The sequence below is a fragment of the Nipponia nippon genome, unplaced genomic scaffold (genome assembly GCF_047370975.1).
Source record: "Nipponia nippon isolate SJK-2023a ecotype South Korea unplaced genomic scaffold, ASM4737097v1 scaffold_5, whole genome shotgun sequence".
Taxonomy (NCBI): domain Eukaryota; kingdom Metazoa; phylum Chordata; class Aves; order Pelecaniformes; family Threskiornithidae; genus Nipponia; species Nipponia nippon.
Window position 1 is genome coordinate 85390342 of NW_028262369.1, and position 14162 is coordinate 85404503.

Sequence of the window (14162 nt, forward strand, 5' to 3'; positions counted from 1 at the left end):
AAAAAGCCCTCCTAAAAACATTAGGTTTTCTGTCCCTTTTGTTCAGGGTTCAGTAAAAGTGTGGATGGACAACTGGATGCAATTTACTGCACAGTGAGAACTTCTCACCTCTTGGCTGAGATAAAGTAACTATGTCCTAGAGTTTACTGTAAATATTAAGTAAAATCAGAGAAAAATTTAGGTGGGAAGTCACTGCTAGACATCAGCTGGTCCAACCTGTTCCTCAAAGCATGGCTATGTTCAGAGGAGGTACCGATTCACTTCTCCACCAAGACCAATGGGACTTTTTCTGCACAGCTGCTACCCATCCACTCAATCCCCAGCTTGTACGGATGCCTGATGCTATTCTGCACCTAGTGCATGGCTTTGCATTTGTCTTTGCTGACAAGGTTTCCTGTTGGCCCATTTCTCTGTTGAGGTCCTTAACTACCATGGATTTCCATGATGCAATTCATCGATTATGTCAATTTAAAATCACCATGAAGTTCATTCAGGTAACTTGTTTATTTTGCTGAGGCAGAGAAGCAAGCTTATAGGCAGATACTTCTTTTCAGATGTGAGATGGTAAGCAGCTGATATATATGACATATCTGATAGATGACTTATGATAAATCCTTCATTTTTACTCCTTTAAAAAGACACAGCCAAATATTTGCAAAAGTCTATCCAGTCATTAAATTCTCTAAGTTTTCTAACTGGAAACAGTACCTTGGCTAGATTTCTCTGACGTTTCTAAGGTGTCTAGCAGTTCAACCCTACTACCTTCAGGCCTGGCCTCCCATAGAACATGTTCTTAGGATCATCTTAGCATTTGAGAAACAAGTGATTAGCAGCATACTTCATACCAGAAAACAGAAACCTTGCACTGTGACAGTCGTAATCCTCCTTTCTGTGAGTTCAGTGAACTTTCCTCTGGCTGGGTCTATCAGAGAACATTTTAGGTATAAATCAACACCTATGTGGGAAGGACTCCTGGCCACTGATGCAGCTATATCTGTTTATTAACAGATTCATTCCTTATGTTCAGAGCCCAGTAATTACTGCACACCTACACTATAAAAAGCTCAAATAAATACCCCAAAATCTTCTTAAATCAAAGGGTGTGGATACATGGGTAAACTTTATTAAAATGAATTGACAGATTGAATTTTGCTATAGCATTTCAGCTAAGTAAGAAAATCTATTTTAAGGAAAGAATCAGTAGTTACCTGAGTGGCCCTGAATAACAAGCAGGTTACAGCCCATTCCATCACTGAGCGGATTACTCAGAAAGACAGTGTTTGAATATAGAAAAGGGAGAAGTCCCTTTGTAATCCCTGATCATATTATCAAATACAAGCTGGTCCCAATCTAGGTTTCATTTGCAAGGGACACGGGGAAACGAACTATATGCAGAGATTTTTTTTTCTTTTTTTTTCTCTTTTTTTCCCTTTGAAAGATCACCTTCAGTTAAATAACTGTGTTTGTTTTGACTGTGTTCATAGTTCTCTCACACATGCTCTCTATGGCCAAATAAGGGTTTCAGCAGGCATACTTGAAGGAACAGACTTTAAGACCATACTGTCATTAGGCTTTGCCCCAGAAACTTATATGACAAATTTGTGACTTTTACATTGCATCTAAAAAGAGAGATCACATTTCCTACAACAAATTACACAGCCAGTGCTGGACAAGAAGAAATACTATGAATTCTTTGGCAATAAATATGTTTCAAGCAATCTTAGACCCTAAAAATAGTATGGTTAAACCAGGGTTAGTGCTTTGAGTGTAAAGGCAGTAGTTTGGGTTTACTTTATGTTGCCTATGCAGGAGTAGAAGAAGAGAAAGCAGAATTAGGTCACCACATGCAAGCTCAATGGTGAAACAATAGCATTACACCAAGGTATGGACATATAAATATTGCATTTATCTACAGAAACCCTTAAATGGTGCCTACCTACAAATAATTGGCTGTTGAGCTGCAAGCGGAAGTGCCCCTCAGCAGGTGCCTCCAGGACCTTCTTGGGGAGACCATCCACCTGGAGAGAGGTGTGCTTGAGGTTCCTCTCCGCTCGGATGTAGTGCCACTGGTTGTCATTCAGGGGTGTGGGAGACTGCACAGTGGCTTTTGTGGGGCCATTTCCGACATCTATGGAGAAGGTGATCTCTTTGGGGGCTGGAACAGATAAACAGATGTGAAGAAGAAGTAAAAGTCTGAATTAAATCATGGTTTTGACATCAAGAAATCTTACATAAATATAGGGTCCATTAACTTTTATGTCAGCAAATAGTATAACATCATTTACCTCCCACCTCCTACGCAGCAGCTTATACATAAATCTAAGCCTGCAGCCTCACTGATCTCTGCTGTGATTATGCTTGGCTTTGGGTACCCATCTTTTTTGCTATAACAATTACAGTGCTCTAGAAATAGTAGTTTATTCTCTTTTTGAAGTAAAAGTGCCAGATGCTGTACAAAAGTCACACAATGGTAGTAAAAGATTTTGGACAAATAACGCTAAGATTGGGGAAAGGATGAAGGAATTCTTTCTGACTAAATCTTTCAAAATGCATGTACTTAACCATTACAGAACTTGGCTGGAAATAGTAGGAGAGAATCCTACAAGCATTCATTTGGCTGAATAAGCCTGACTGGGAAGCAAGGAAAACAGATGAGCAAAACTAGTTCATTGGTGATCCTAAACTAAAGGGGCATATGTAACACATATCCAGAGATAGTAAGGATCCTAGAAACAGGACAATAATTGAAAAACAACAGCCATATGAAGGAGTCCATCTTGCTCTGCTGGAAGCCTGAAAGGGGCCAGAACTTTTTAACACTCGTTACCAATTATTTTTACTTTTCCTAAAATGCTAAATACACCAGAAAGACCAAGGACCAGGTCCACAGACTGCCCAACCAGAAGGCTGTGGATTGAAAATTCATAAAAACCTGTTATTTCAAGCCCAACAAATTGGATAGGTCTGGTTTTGGAAGCTGATGCTTAGATAGTTAAGATAGGAAACACTCCACAGGGACAGACAAAGATCTATTCTGAGCCCCTGCATCTGCTAAAAGGCTGTTTCCCTTCGAAGCAGCTGGTCTGTGGAACTTCCTTGATACAAGGCCTTTAGGCTGCAAATTCCATCTGGCAGAAAGAAACACAACACCAAACTATTAATGAGAAGCCTAAGTTTAAAAGACAAGACTTTCCCCAAACTTTTAAATAACTTATTTCTCTGGGACTACAGATTTAACACACATACAAAAGCTTTCACTAAACAATCCTCCTAGTTGCTTGCAGTATTTGTTATATTTGATATCAGAATGACATTTTTACTTCTATATCCCTGAGAACAAAATGCAGTACACTGAAGAACAACCAAATTGGACTTTGATGTGCAATAAATAGTAAATCATACCTCATTACCTTGTGATAATGCACCATGACATTTACAATTGATTTAATGAATCAAAGGGCCTTGGGGCCCTGTTTTATTAAATTTTATGTTGGGGTTATTATAAACATATTATAAAATGCATAGCACTCAGTTTGTTTTTCCTAAGCTTGACAAAATTTGGAATACAGAAGTCATATTTCATGTGAAAGCCATGATACCCTTTTGTCACTAATAAATATTTGAAGTCATCAGAACAGAAGTGAGGCAAAACCTCACTAATTAAGTTCCCTGCTACTCTCCTTTATATACTGAGTAGCAGTTGTACTGCAGTCACTTATTAGATTTTGAAGTATTCAAGGGTCATTACAACTGTGACTGACTTATCTTGCATTAGCATCCTATCCTTCACAGACTCTCACCTCATAGCTGTACCATACACACTGAGTTCCTCTGAAACAGTAGGGCTGCATCAGACTGGGTATGTTGCTGATACAGAAATAAAAGTAACCATCAGAGTGGTTGTATTAAATATTTCATCTTTCAACTAAAATTACAGTCTACAGGTACATCTAACCAGTAGTTTTTTCTCTAAAGAGAAAAAAAAATTAATATCAGTGTTGAAAAAATAAATTCAGTCACCAGTTTATTTAACAAAGATAAACCTAGCCATAACAAGATTAAGTGTAATGACCAAGGCTATACAGGGAAACTCTGACAGGAGAGGTAGCTAAGTCTAGATTAATAAGTCTTTATATCTCCATCTTATCCTCTTCAGGCAACTCCAACTGTCTCAAGACAGAAGAAAATATGTCCTTCCCACTTCCCTGCACCTGTCAAATTGGGCAAATACACCAAGATTTCTCAACGGTGAAACTTACAGCTTATTTCAACTCGTATGAAGTCTTTAATTCCAAGGTTTTCCAAGAACACACCGGAGACAGCGGTAGTTTTGAAGAAGAAGGAGATGTCTGCGCTGACCTCAGCGTGGAAGGTGGGGAAGTGCAGGTAGGAGGCCTCTGTGTTGAAGGAAGCGGCGTTCCAGAACTGTCCTGCAAACACAACCCCCTTCTCTATAGTTAATTGGCACAGGGCAGCAGCTGCGAGCTGCATGTGGAAAGCCACCTTTCATCAGATAAATATGTTTCTTTTTAAAAAAAAACCAAACAAACAAAAAGAAAGGGGGAACATTCTGTACCTATGGAAATTGAGAAGAGGAGAAAAGCTAGTACTCACTGTCTCCATAGCAACGCAAAGGGCCGATTTTCCAAGCAGCCTCAGAATTTGATCTATTTGTGTCAGTGATCACTATCTGAGTTACAGGCAAATGGTCTTTGAAAGCAAGGAGGCCAGTATCATTTGTCCTGGATTATAATAAACAAACAGAAAGAGACAGATTAACCACAGACAAAATCCCCAGCATTCCTTATGCAAGGCAATATTTGAAAGATGCTTACTTAAAGATGAAAGGTCTTTTGCAGAATTACCTAGAAGACTTGTGACCAGTACACACTGCTTAAGATATATACATGCACAGGTATGCTCTATGCTCAGACATAATACCGACCCCAGAAGATGCTGTGTTTGGATAGATGATGCTGTCTGTTATGGACTGTAACTGTATTTCAGTTGTGCAGAATGATTTTGAAGCCGAGGCAGAGTGCTGCCGTTCAGCCCAATGGGCCTTAATGTAAACTGGGGTCTACTGAGTTTCCTCAGCATGATGAATTTGATGTGGATCAGGTATAAGCCCAAGTTTGCATTTCTGTTAAGTTAGCTGGAGACAGATAATGGCATTTATGCTGGCTTTATACTTTATCCGAGCAGGCAGAGGACACCTGATACCTGATCCAGCATGCTGTTAGCACAGGGCAGCCAGACAATACCTGATCCAGCTTCAAGATGGCTGGTACACAGCTAACTCGGCACACTGTGAAGACGGTTGAATTGGCAGAGTGAGTTTGCACTGAATCAGCCCTTTGCATTATGTGCCTGTGGAAATTTGGTTCAGCAACTGAAATACTAAAGGCTGATTTACTGCATTGTCGAACTACAGTCTCTTGTTTGTATCAGCTGGGTTTATTCTTCAACTGCGACTAACTTTTACACGGCTGTTAGAAAGGAAGAGAAAAGAAAGAAAGATTCCTAAAGAATCATTTCTTTGTTTTTACTCTGAGTGTGCTGGGCAAACTGTTGTCCGCAAAATGCAGCATGGCATTTCATGGCAGCCCTCTGGTCCCTAACCTGATTCAGTGGCTTTGACTCTGGCAGGTTATACAGAATTGCATTCATCCCACTGTACTTCATGAGCTGAGTCCCTCGGGCATCCAACTCTTGACTTTACCAGAGCCAAACTCCCTCTCGAGGTATATCTCTATTGATTGATTATAGAGAGGTGAATGCTACCATATCTTATCTCCACAGTGATGAGTTTTTTCTTCTCCCAGCTCTTTTTCTCAGGGTTGAGGTCTGCTGTGCATCTGGGCACGTAAGTCTGGCAGAACATCCTTCATGGAGACAAATCTCAATAATTTTGGAGAAAAGGATCCCTACCTCTGCATGGCCCAGCAATCTGCATGCAGGGTCTGGACTCAACTCACCTGTCTGCTCAGAGGTGAAAGACTACATGCTGCACATGGGGATGGCAACAATGACCGGATCCAAAATGCTAATAATCCCAAATTTACACCCATTGCTCTTTCAGGCAGGTATGACAGAAAGCCTCAGGAAACAGGTATCACTTTTCGAGTGATACCACCAGGTAAGATCCTAGGTTACCTATATGCCGCTCGTAGTACCACCTTCCACAAATGTACCTCTCATTATAGTTCCAGCTGTGGCAAGGGACACGAGACTTAAGCAAAGAAATAATAATCAGGGTGAACACTGCAGCTGTGCTCAGGATGTTTGCTTGGCTAAGTGCTCTACTGTGATTAATGTTAGAAAAAATAGAAGGGGTATTTTGATCTTTTTGATAAAGGCTGCATACATTTCATTTATTTTTCATTGCTTCTAATTGCATGCAGCACAGTTAATTGTCTCATAATTCCGAGGGGAAAAGGAGAGGTACCCTCTCCGACCCTAACATTTTTTTCTTGCTTCAGTGAGTGTCTGACATGCAGATATTACAGACAAAGTGCAGCAAGATGAAATTCCCGTACATGAGGCAGAGTGATGCCTTCAATACAGACTGAGAAGAAAATATACCATGTATGAATCAAAAGTACATGGTCTCCAAATCTCTTCATGGAGGTCTCTCAGCAGCACACTCATATACTTTATTGTATCAGTCTTTGAAAGTTAGTGTAAATGCTCTCAACAGATTACGAAACAGTTGTAACAAAAGCTGAACTATTTGAGTATTTCTTAGGAAGATAATTAAATAAGGTGTTTCAGTGGGCAGAAGGAAGAAGAGTAGGCAGAATGAATGAAAGGCAGAAAGATGCACAGAAAGAGGACATAAAACATGCAATATACACATGAATAACTAAGATGACATTTACTTTTTTTAAAATAAAAAAAAATCACAAAGTATTTAGGGAGGTTTCCTGCAAATTTATTTTCATTCAAAAATAGTGCAGTCTTTTGACTAGCTATGATCAGCATTAAAATAAAAATCAGTATCTTCCTACAGCTACCGCTGAAGATATCTACAAAAAAAATGAAATGGTGACATTTTAAAGATATCTATTCCACATCTCTGAAAACTGCATTGCTTATTAGATATTTCGTTCTATTGTATGAAGTTCTTTTATATTGAATTTTATGACTCAGTTTTTACTAGTTATATGCCAGTGTCACAGAGAACTTTAGTAGCATAGCTCAGCTGTGAGAAAGAAAAATATTCTAGAACTAATAAAAATCTTCACTTTTATGTTAATGACTTGAAAACTCAATCAAGTTTCTCTTGAAGCTCAAACAGCAATTTTATGTATTTTGTTCTCTCACACATGGAAAAAAAGACTTGTGTAAGGATATGTATCCTCATACAAGCAGAGACTGAAATAAAACCTATCAGAAAAACATTCTACCCTTCAGAGAATGTATTAATGACAGGAACAACATACCTATTGTTGCAGTTTACTATTACTATTTCATGGTGAGAAACCAAGTTTTTGGTGAAAAGTCAACACCTAAGAAGTTTCAGCTGAGAAAGCAGAAAAGAAATTTGAAGACACTATGCAGGCCCTCATGGGACCTGAAACTTGAGTGTCTTAAATTCCTGGTATTCTCTAAGTTGCACTTATTTCAGACTCCATTTCTTACAAAGCACCACAGTTCCTCTTCTCTTTACGTGGTACTCCATGGCAGCCTCTCAAATATAGTGTATTATGCCTCAGAGAGGAGCAAGAGAGCCTCATGTACCTGTACAATAATTTCTTGGAAGCACTGCTCTAGCACTACAAAATACAAATATTCCAGGGTTTGGAGAACACATTCATAATTTTGCCTGAAAGAGGCTTGGAGATCACTTTTAATGTACTACAGTTTTCAGCTAAAAAGTGCTATTTTCTGATAGAAACCATCTGCACTATGATGTGCACATACATGATTGTCTTTTAAACAAAAATAAAACCTTGTTAGATTCATTATTTTTGTATTTGTTCCCAGAGCTAGTTTTTACTTATATGTATTTTAATTTAGCAGTTCACGTATCTTGAAACCAGATTATATTTGGTTTTCCACAGCTGCTTCTCAGGTTAGCCAAAACCACTTCTTTATTTCTCTTAGCAGGTTTCACTTCCTGTGAAGTGACCACTTCCATTGAGCATGCCTTTTGTCCCATGCTATGGTCCGCTTCTCAGTATTGAGAACTACGGATGGGTCTTGCCTGCAGGAGGGTCCTGGGGGGTGATGCTCCTTGACCAGGAATGTAAGTTAAGTCCTGATTTCACAAAAAAAACAAAGCAGATTTTATGCCTTTCCTGAAAGGAGTCCTATATACGCAGAAAATGGTACAAATAAATTAATAAACCTGGGAAGTAGACCTTCTGTTTACCTGACTTGGCACTCAATTCAGCACAAATTCAGATGAAAATCTGAATGTTTTTCAGAGGGTGGAAAGCACCCTCAACGAACAGGTGTTCCTCTGACCTCTTTGCATAAAGGGTAGTATCAATTTGTACTTCCCATAAGCAGAACCAAACCAAACCAAATCCAATAATGCCCTTTAAATTAAATCACTGAAATATTTTTAGTTATAGGTATTAAATACAGTTGGATGTCATCTATTTATCCATATCTGAAGATTAATGTCTGTATCTACCCAAAGGACTTCCTCAATAAGCTTTGAGGCATGTTACGCATCAAACAAATGCTCTGTGTATGGGGGGAGGGGGGTGAAGGAAAAACAGAAGAAAAAAATTTTGCTGCAAGTGCAGCAATGTCAACGGTAATAGTGCAGCAACTGGATACTTTAAGATGAAGTGCAGATAGTCTTACCTGTAACGGGCAAATAACTATTTTGATGGTAACATTATGAGACTATTTTTCTTCTTCTTGTCTACTAATAAAAGCATGCTTAAAAAAATCTCACTCTATGGTATCCTAACAATGTAAGCCATCATAAATTGGTAATCTCTAGGTAGCTGTTTCCATATTTTTTCTAACAGATGGTAGAGCAGTAGTGCCATTAAATATAATTTCTTCTCATATGATCCCCTATTGGTATGTTTTCTTTTTTTACATTAATGAAAACTCTGGTGGAGTCTGAGCCTCAGTAGCTCAGATATTCAGTACAGATTTTCATGAATACAGTACATTTGGGGAAAAGAATACTATCATGAGCAGATGTCAATGAACAGCATGAGGAATAGGCCAGTGAAACAGACTTCCATCAGAGAAAGTTTTGAGCCCTGTGCAGGACATATCACTAATAATCCAAAGGAATACCTTTTAATTGCTATCTTACCCACCAGCTGCATCCAAAAATGCTTTACTGGGTACAAATGTAGAGTCACAATAAAGAAAAAAAAAACAGCAGCAGAAAGGGACACACCTAATAGTTGAGGGCAAGATACAGTGGCTACATTTTGCTGAGTTAGAGAAGAGGTACAGAGAAAGAGTTTGGTAATGATAGTAATGAACTGATTCCTGACACCTCAGGGGCCTGCTACAGTCAGCTCTCTGCAGGCAGCTTTTCTAGTTTGTTGACAAATGCAGTCATGAAGGCAGATATCCAAGACAGCTCTATACAGGCCAGGTCACCTCTGGCAGGGTTTATTTATGAGCTCACAGGCTCTGCGGAGTTGCCTGCACTGCTTCTGGGGGAACAGATTCAGTGCGGGATAGCGGCTGAGCAAACAAAACCTGTCAAATCTGGGCTTGTCAGTGGCTGGGTTTCTCTGCCCTGCTCTCCTCAGCCCTTCCAGTTTTAGCATCCTAGCTCTGGCACAGATTTGCACAAATATAGCTTGTCCAAAGAGGGCTTCATTCACTTCTACGTGGCTTTGCTCCTTCTAGAACAAAGCTGGATGTACTCAATATATCTCTGGGAGCCCAAGTGGGTCTGACAATAGTAATATCCCCGCTCCTTTTTTCCCCCCCTTCTTTTCATGTCCTGTGGTTTCCTTGTTGCTTGTAGCACCCCAAAGGCATGGTAAAGAGGTGAATGTGTGTTACTTTGGAAATTGGAAGACTCAACGGCTTAGTTCCCCAGTGAAGAAGGCTGTTCTGGAAGATAAAAGAGGACAATACTCCTACAATTTGAACAGGAAGACAGCTTCCTGTACAAAGTCACTTCCAGAGATGCCACTCTTTCTGTACAAAATAAAAAGCTGTAAAGTTCTCAAAATTCACAAGGTTTCCAGGTGAATGCAGTCAGTAAGAAATAGGTTTGGTTTGATGACTGGCTTCAATCAAGTGTTTGCATTTGAAGTAGAAAATGGTTTCCATATGGAGAGACCAAAGTAGCAAATGGACTTCAGGACAGTCATGCACCACCATGGCATGAAAGAGGTCCTTCCCATTTAAATCAAAGATTTGGTGAGCAGCAAGATTTTCATTGCCAAGGCAAGAGAATTTTGCTTGAGATGAAAGACAACCTGGGAGAGGTATTTAAAGATCCAAAGGATCTCTAGAATGGACTTAAGATAACACAACCCTGTCTGCATTTCAGAAATGCTTTATCTTTAGATCAGTTTAACACCTTTCCCCAATAATGCCTGCATCAAGAATGCATCTTCTGTTTGAAACAGGGCATATCTTTCGAAAGACAATCACTTTGAAGGTAAGTGCTTGAAGCTACAGTAAATCTATCTCATCTATACATAACTTGTCCCAACAGTTAAGTATTCTCGGTGTTGGGGAAGGGGAAGAGAAAGAAAGAAAATATTTTATGAACTAGATTTAGCTGTAGCTTGCAGCCGCTGGATTTCTATGAATGTTTCCACCCACTAGTAAGAGCTTTCAACAGTCAAGAATCTCTCTTTTTGGAGACATGCATAAACTACAGTCAAGTCACTTTTAACACCTTTCCAGATCCCTTGCTTGGGTCAGGGTGGCAATTTATGCCTCTGCTCCCTCAGCAGAGGTCTTCTCCCATTCTCCAGCAAATACCATGAAGATGCTCCACTATTCCGCAGTGGCAGAATTAGCTGTCATTATGCTGCAGAGTTTGGAAGTATGGTGAGGAGCTGGATGGAAACAGATACGTTTCACTAGAATGTTTTAATAAAAAGAAAGGTGAAAAATACAAAAGCCTTCCCCATATAGCATGCAACCAATTATATTCCTGTTCATCTGGCCAGTATAACTCCAGGGGGACTAACTTGGTGTTAAGAGCCCAGAGATAGCAGCTGGCTCAGGTGTCTGCTTAGATATCATTTAAAAGTCAGCATGCCTAGAAGTGCATATTGTGTGCTGCCAAACACCTGGCTCAGGACTTTTTTCAAGTCTGTTTTCTCTTGTTTTCCATTTCTTCTGCTGCTTTGAGAAATTAGTAGCTTCTTCTGCACCCAAGACTTAGTCTAGGGAAACCAAATCAAAGCAAAATCGTAAGTCAGTCTCCTCTTCAGAAGGACGCTTCAGCTATTCTGGTGAGTTCCTACCGTGAAGCTGCAGTGAGCAGCGTGATTTATCTAAAAGGAGCGAAAATGATTTTCTGGTTTTCCACTCTGCAGCACCCATTTTATTTCATGCTAAGGCAAAAAAATGCATCTACAGCTGTCTTGCTCCTTCCGCTATAATGTATAGCAGGTTAAAGTCACAGTTGAGATCTTGGCAGGTTTCAGATTCAAATGCTCATTATGTATCAGGGGGTCAGTGTTCTAGCAGAGAAACACAAAAGCAATCTTCAAGAGGCATGAAATTTCTTATGTTTAGAAACTCTTTGTAAAGGTCAGGGATTTTTTAGCTTTTAAAAAGGCAACCTGCAATTTAGAATACTACCAAAGTCCAAATTTCAAATGGATTAAAAACCAAAACAAAACACTTGAACCCCTAAACCAACAAACACTAGGCAGTTTAGCTGAGGAAACTTCTATGCATATCCTGTTTTTATAATGAAATTAGGAGAAACAAGTAGCTCTGTGAGCTGCCAAGCTAATGAAGCATGATTTCCAACATCTCTCTCCCATGAGGTTTTTCCAAAATCTAATAAAAGTGTAAGCTTCCTTAACTTCCTTCTTGTGGGTTTTAATTGGCTTTTTCCCCTCAGCCTGGCATAAATTTTCATAGAATGTGTAATTTCTTATACTTTTGAGATTTCTTCTCCTCTGTTAGATGTTTGAAATGTGTCTGATTGTTCAAAATCATTGGGTGTAGGGGGAAAATGGAGATAAACACCCACAGCATAACTCGCTTAGGTCTCATTTCCTTCGGAGACTCAGCTGAGACATTATAAAACAGCATTTAGCTTTCACCTTACATTGGTTTGTACAATCTAGTGGTGCACTGCCCTGCAACCTCAGAGTACAACCCCAGTGGTCTGCCAGCGTAACATACCCTGCTCTGCTTGAGTAGCAGCTCACCAAAAAGTAAAATGTGTATTACGAACAGAGCCAAGCACCAGTAAAAACAGATGCTTTTGATGCTCATGTGCCATCTTCACCAAAGTGCTTCTGATAACCAAACATTAAAGATAGATTAACATGTGCAGCCAGGCCTTTCTATACAAATCTATACAAATCATGTTGATAAACCAACATTTGCATAAAGATCTTCCTGAAGAAATCCCCTTACAGCTATGATTTTTGAAAGTGAATAGTGACTCCAGGGATATAAAGGGTCCAAGTGAATAATCATATTGTCTGGAAATGAGGCCCATTTGCAAATGCCACACGTTGAGCAACCAAAAAAGCCCAACACTTACAGTGACAAGTAATTTCTGAATTTTTTTGTTAGTTTGTTTCAAGACCCCTTACAGTTCCTTTCTACTCATTCTCTTTTAAGTGAAGGTGTCACAGAGGTAATTTGGACACTATTTCAAACACAGTAGCCTATTACAGCAAGACATTTCTTGTCCACTTCCATTATTCGTAATTTCTGAAGTACTCGAGGTTAAAATATATATATTTTTTTTTAGAGAAAGGGCAGCAGCTCCTATCAGTGAGTGGTCCAGAAGGGAGAGAGGGTGAAGCAGAGTTTCCACATGTATTTTCACAGTGTTTCAAACTGTACTTTCAACAACACTCATCTGGCATTTCTGTCCCCTCCAACACAAGTATGGAATTAATTGGAAAGTTCACCAGCTAGCTCTCAGCTGCTGGAGAGTCTCTCAAAGTGCAGAGAATGGGAGAAGGCTGCGAGGTGGCCTTCGCAAATTCATGTGGCATCAGGGCACAACAAAGGTCCAAACCTGAGGAAGGCTTTGAATGTTCATGCTGTAAATCTAAAACTTCCTACGGACACTGAACCAAAACCTACAGAAGCCAAAGGAAATCTTTCCATGGACTTTAAAAAGCTTGGAACCCAATGTAAAAGAAAGTTAAGGCACATACAAATATACTGTTTCATAAGAAAAATGCAAGTCTTTGATAGTACAGTTTTCTTGTTCTTTAGCTGTCTGTACCTGAATTTTGCTGTCTATGTCTGAATTTTCTGCTCTGATGTATACCCATGCACTAGCCTCCTAGAGCCTTTATTCATGCAATGCTCCAACTGAATCAATGGAAATTTTTAAACAAATAAAATGACTGGATTTGGCATTGAACAACAGAAATTTCTTGAAGACAACCCATCCCAGCAACCTCCTTCAGCCAGATATCTTGTCTTTGGTTCAAATAAGAAATTTAAGATGAAACCAGAAGTCCAAATTCTAGTTTGACTTTCATTCTCATTTGATCATACGCAAGACATTCAAGCTTCCTGAGCTGTGCATCAGAAAAAGATTTAAGCTGTCTTGCCCTACTTCCTATCCCCAGCTCTCACACAGACACTACTACACACATTAAAATTATTACCATTCTTCTCTATCTGCGTCACAGTTGCAAAAATATCTCATATCCAGACAACTTTCTTCCAGTCCACATGCACACTGTTGAATGCCCGGAAGAGATCCTCCCCAGTAAAGATGCTTTTCATTGGCACGGCCAACCCACCAAGCAAATGGCATTCCATCTGGATGAAAGGGAAAGAGAAGGGAAAAAAAGAGAAAAGAGAAAAAGAGAGAGAAAGAGAACTTGATAAGCAAATTTGATTATCCTGAGAATGAAAAAGAGAACGGAGGTGGACATGTTAAATAATACTGAAAGAAAAGATGCGAACTACAGATGAAATAACAAACCATAAACTTTGCCCAAGTTCGATTTTACGGAATACGCTTTGAGAAAGCAACAGCTCTATGG

At 39.4% G+C, this 14162-nt stretch overlaps 1 protein-coding gene across 6 annotated transcripts in view; it reads right to left on the minus strand.

The window, feature by feature from the left end:
• Positions 1 to 14162, minus strand: part of CNTNAP5 (contactin associated protein family member 5) — a 298841-nt gene that overhangs the window by 51196 nt on the left and 233483 nt on the right. For all 6 annotated transcript variants that reach the window (XR_015698843.1, XM_087732313.1, XM_087732311.1 and 3 more), the window contains 4 exons: positions 13779 to 13935; positions 4615 to 4742; positions 4260 to 4430; positions 1937 to 2155 (listed from right to left, as the gene is read on the minus strand). Coding sequence is in view for 5 of the 6 variants with exons in the window: in XM_087732313.1 (XP_087588439.1) it covers positions 1937 to 2155; positions 4260 to 4430; positions 4615 to 4742; positions 13779 to 13935 (675 nt within the window). In the remaining variant the exon portion in view is untranslated. The remainder of the gene's footprint in view (positions 1 to 1936; positions 2156 to 4259; positions 4431 to 4614; positions 4743 to 13778; positions 13936 to 14162) is intronic.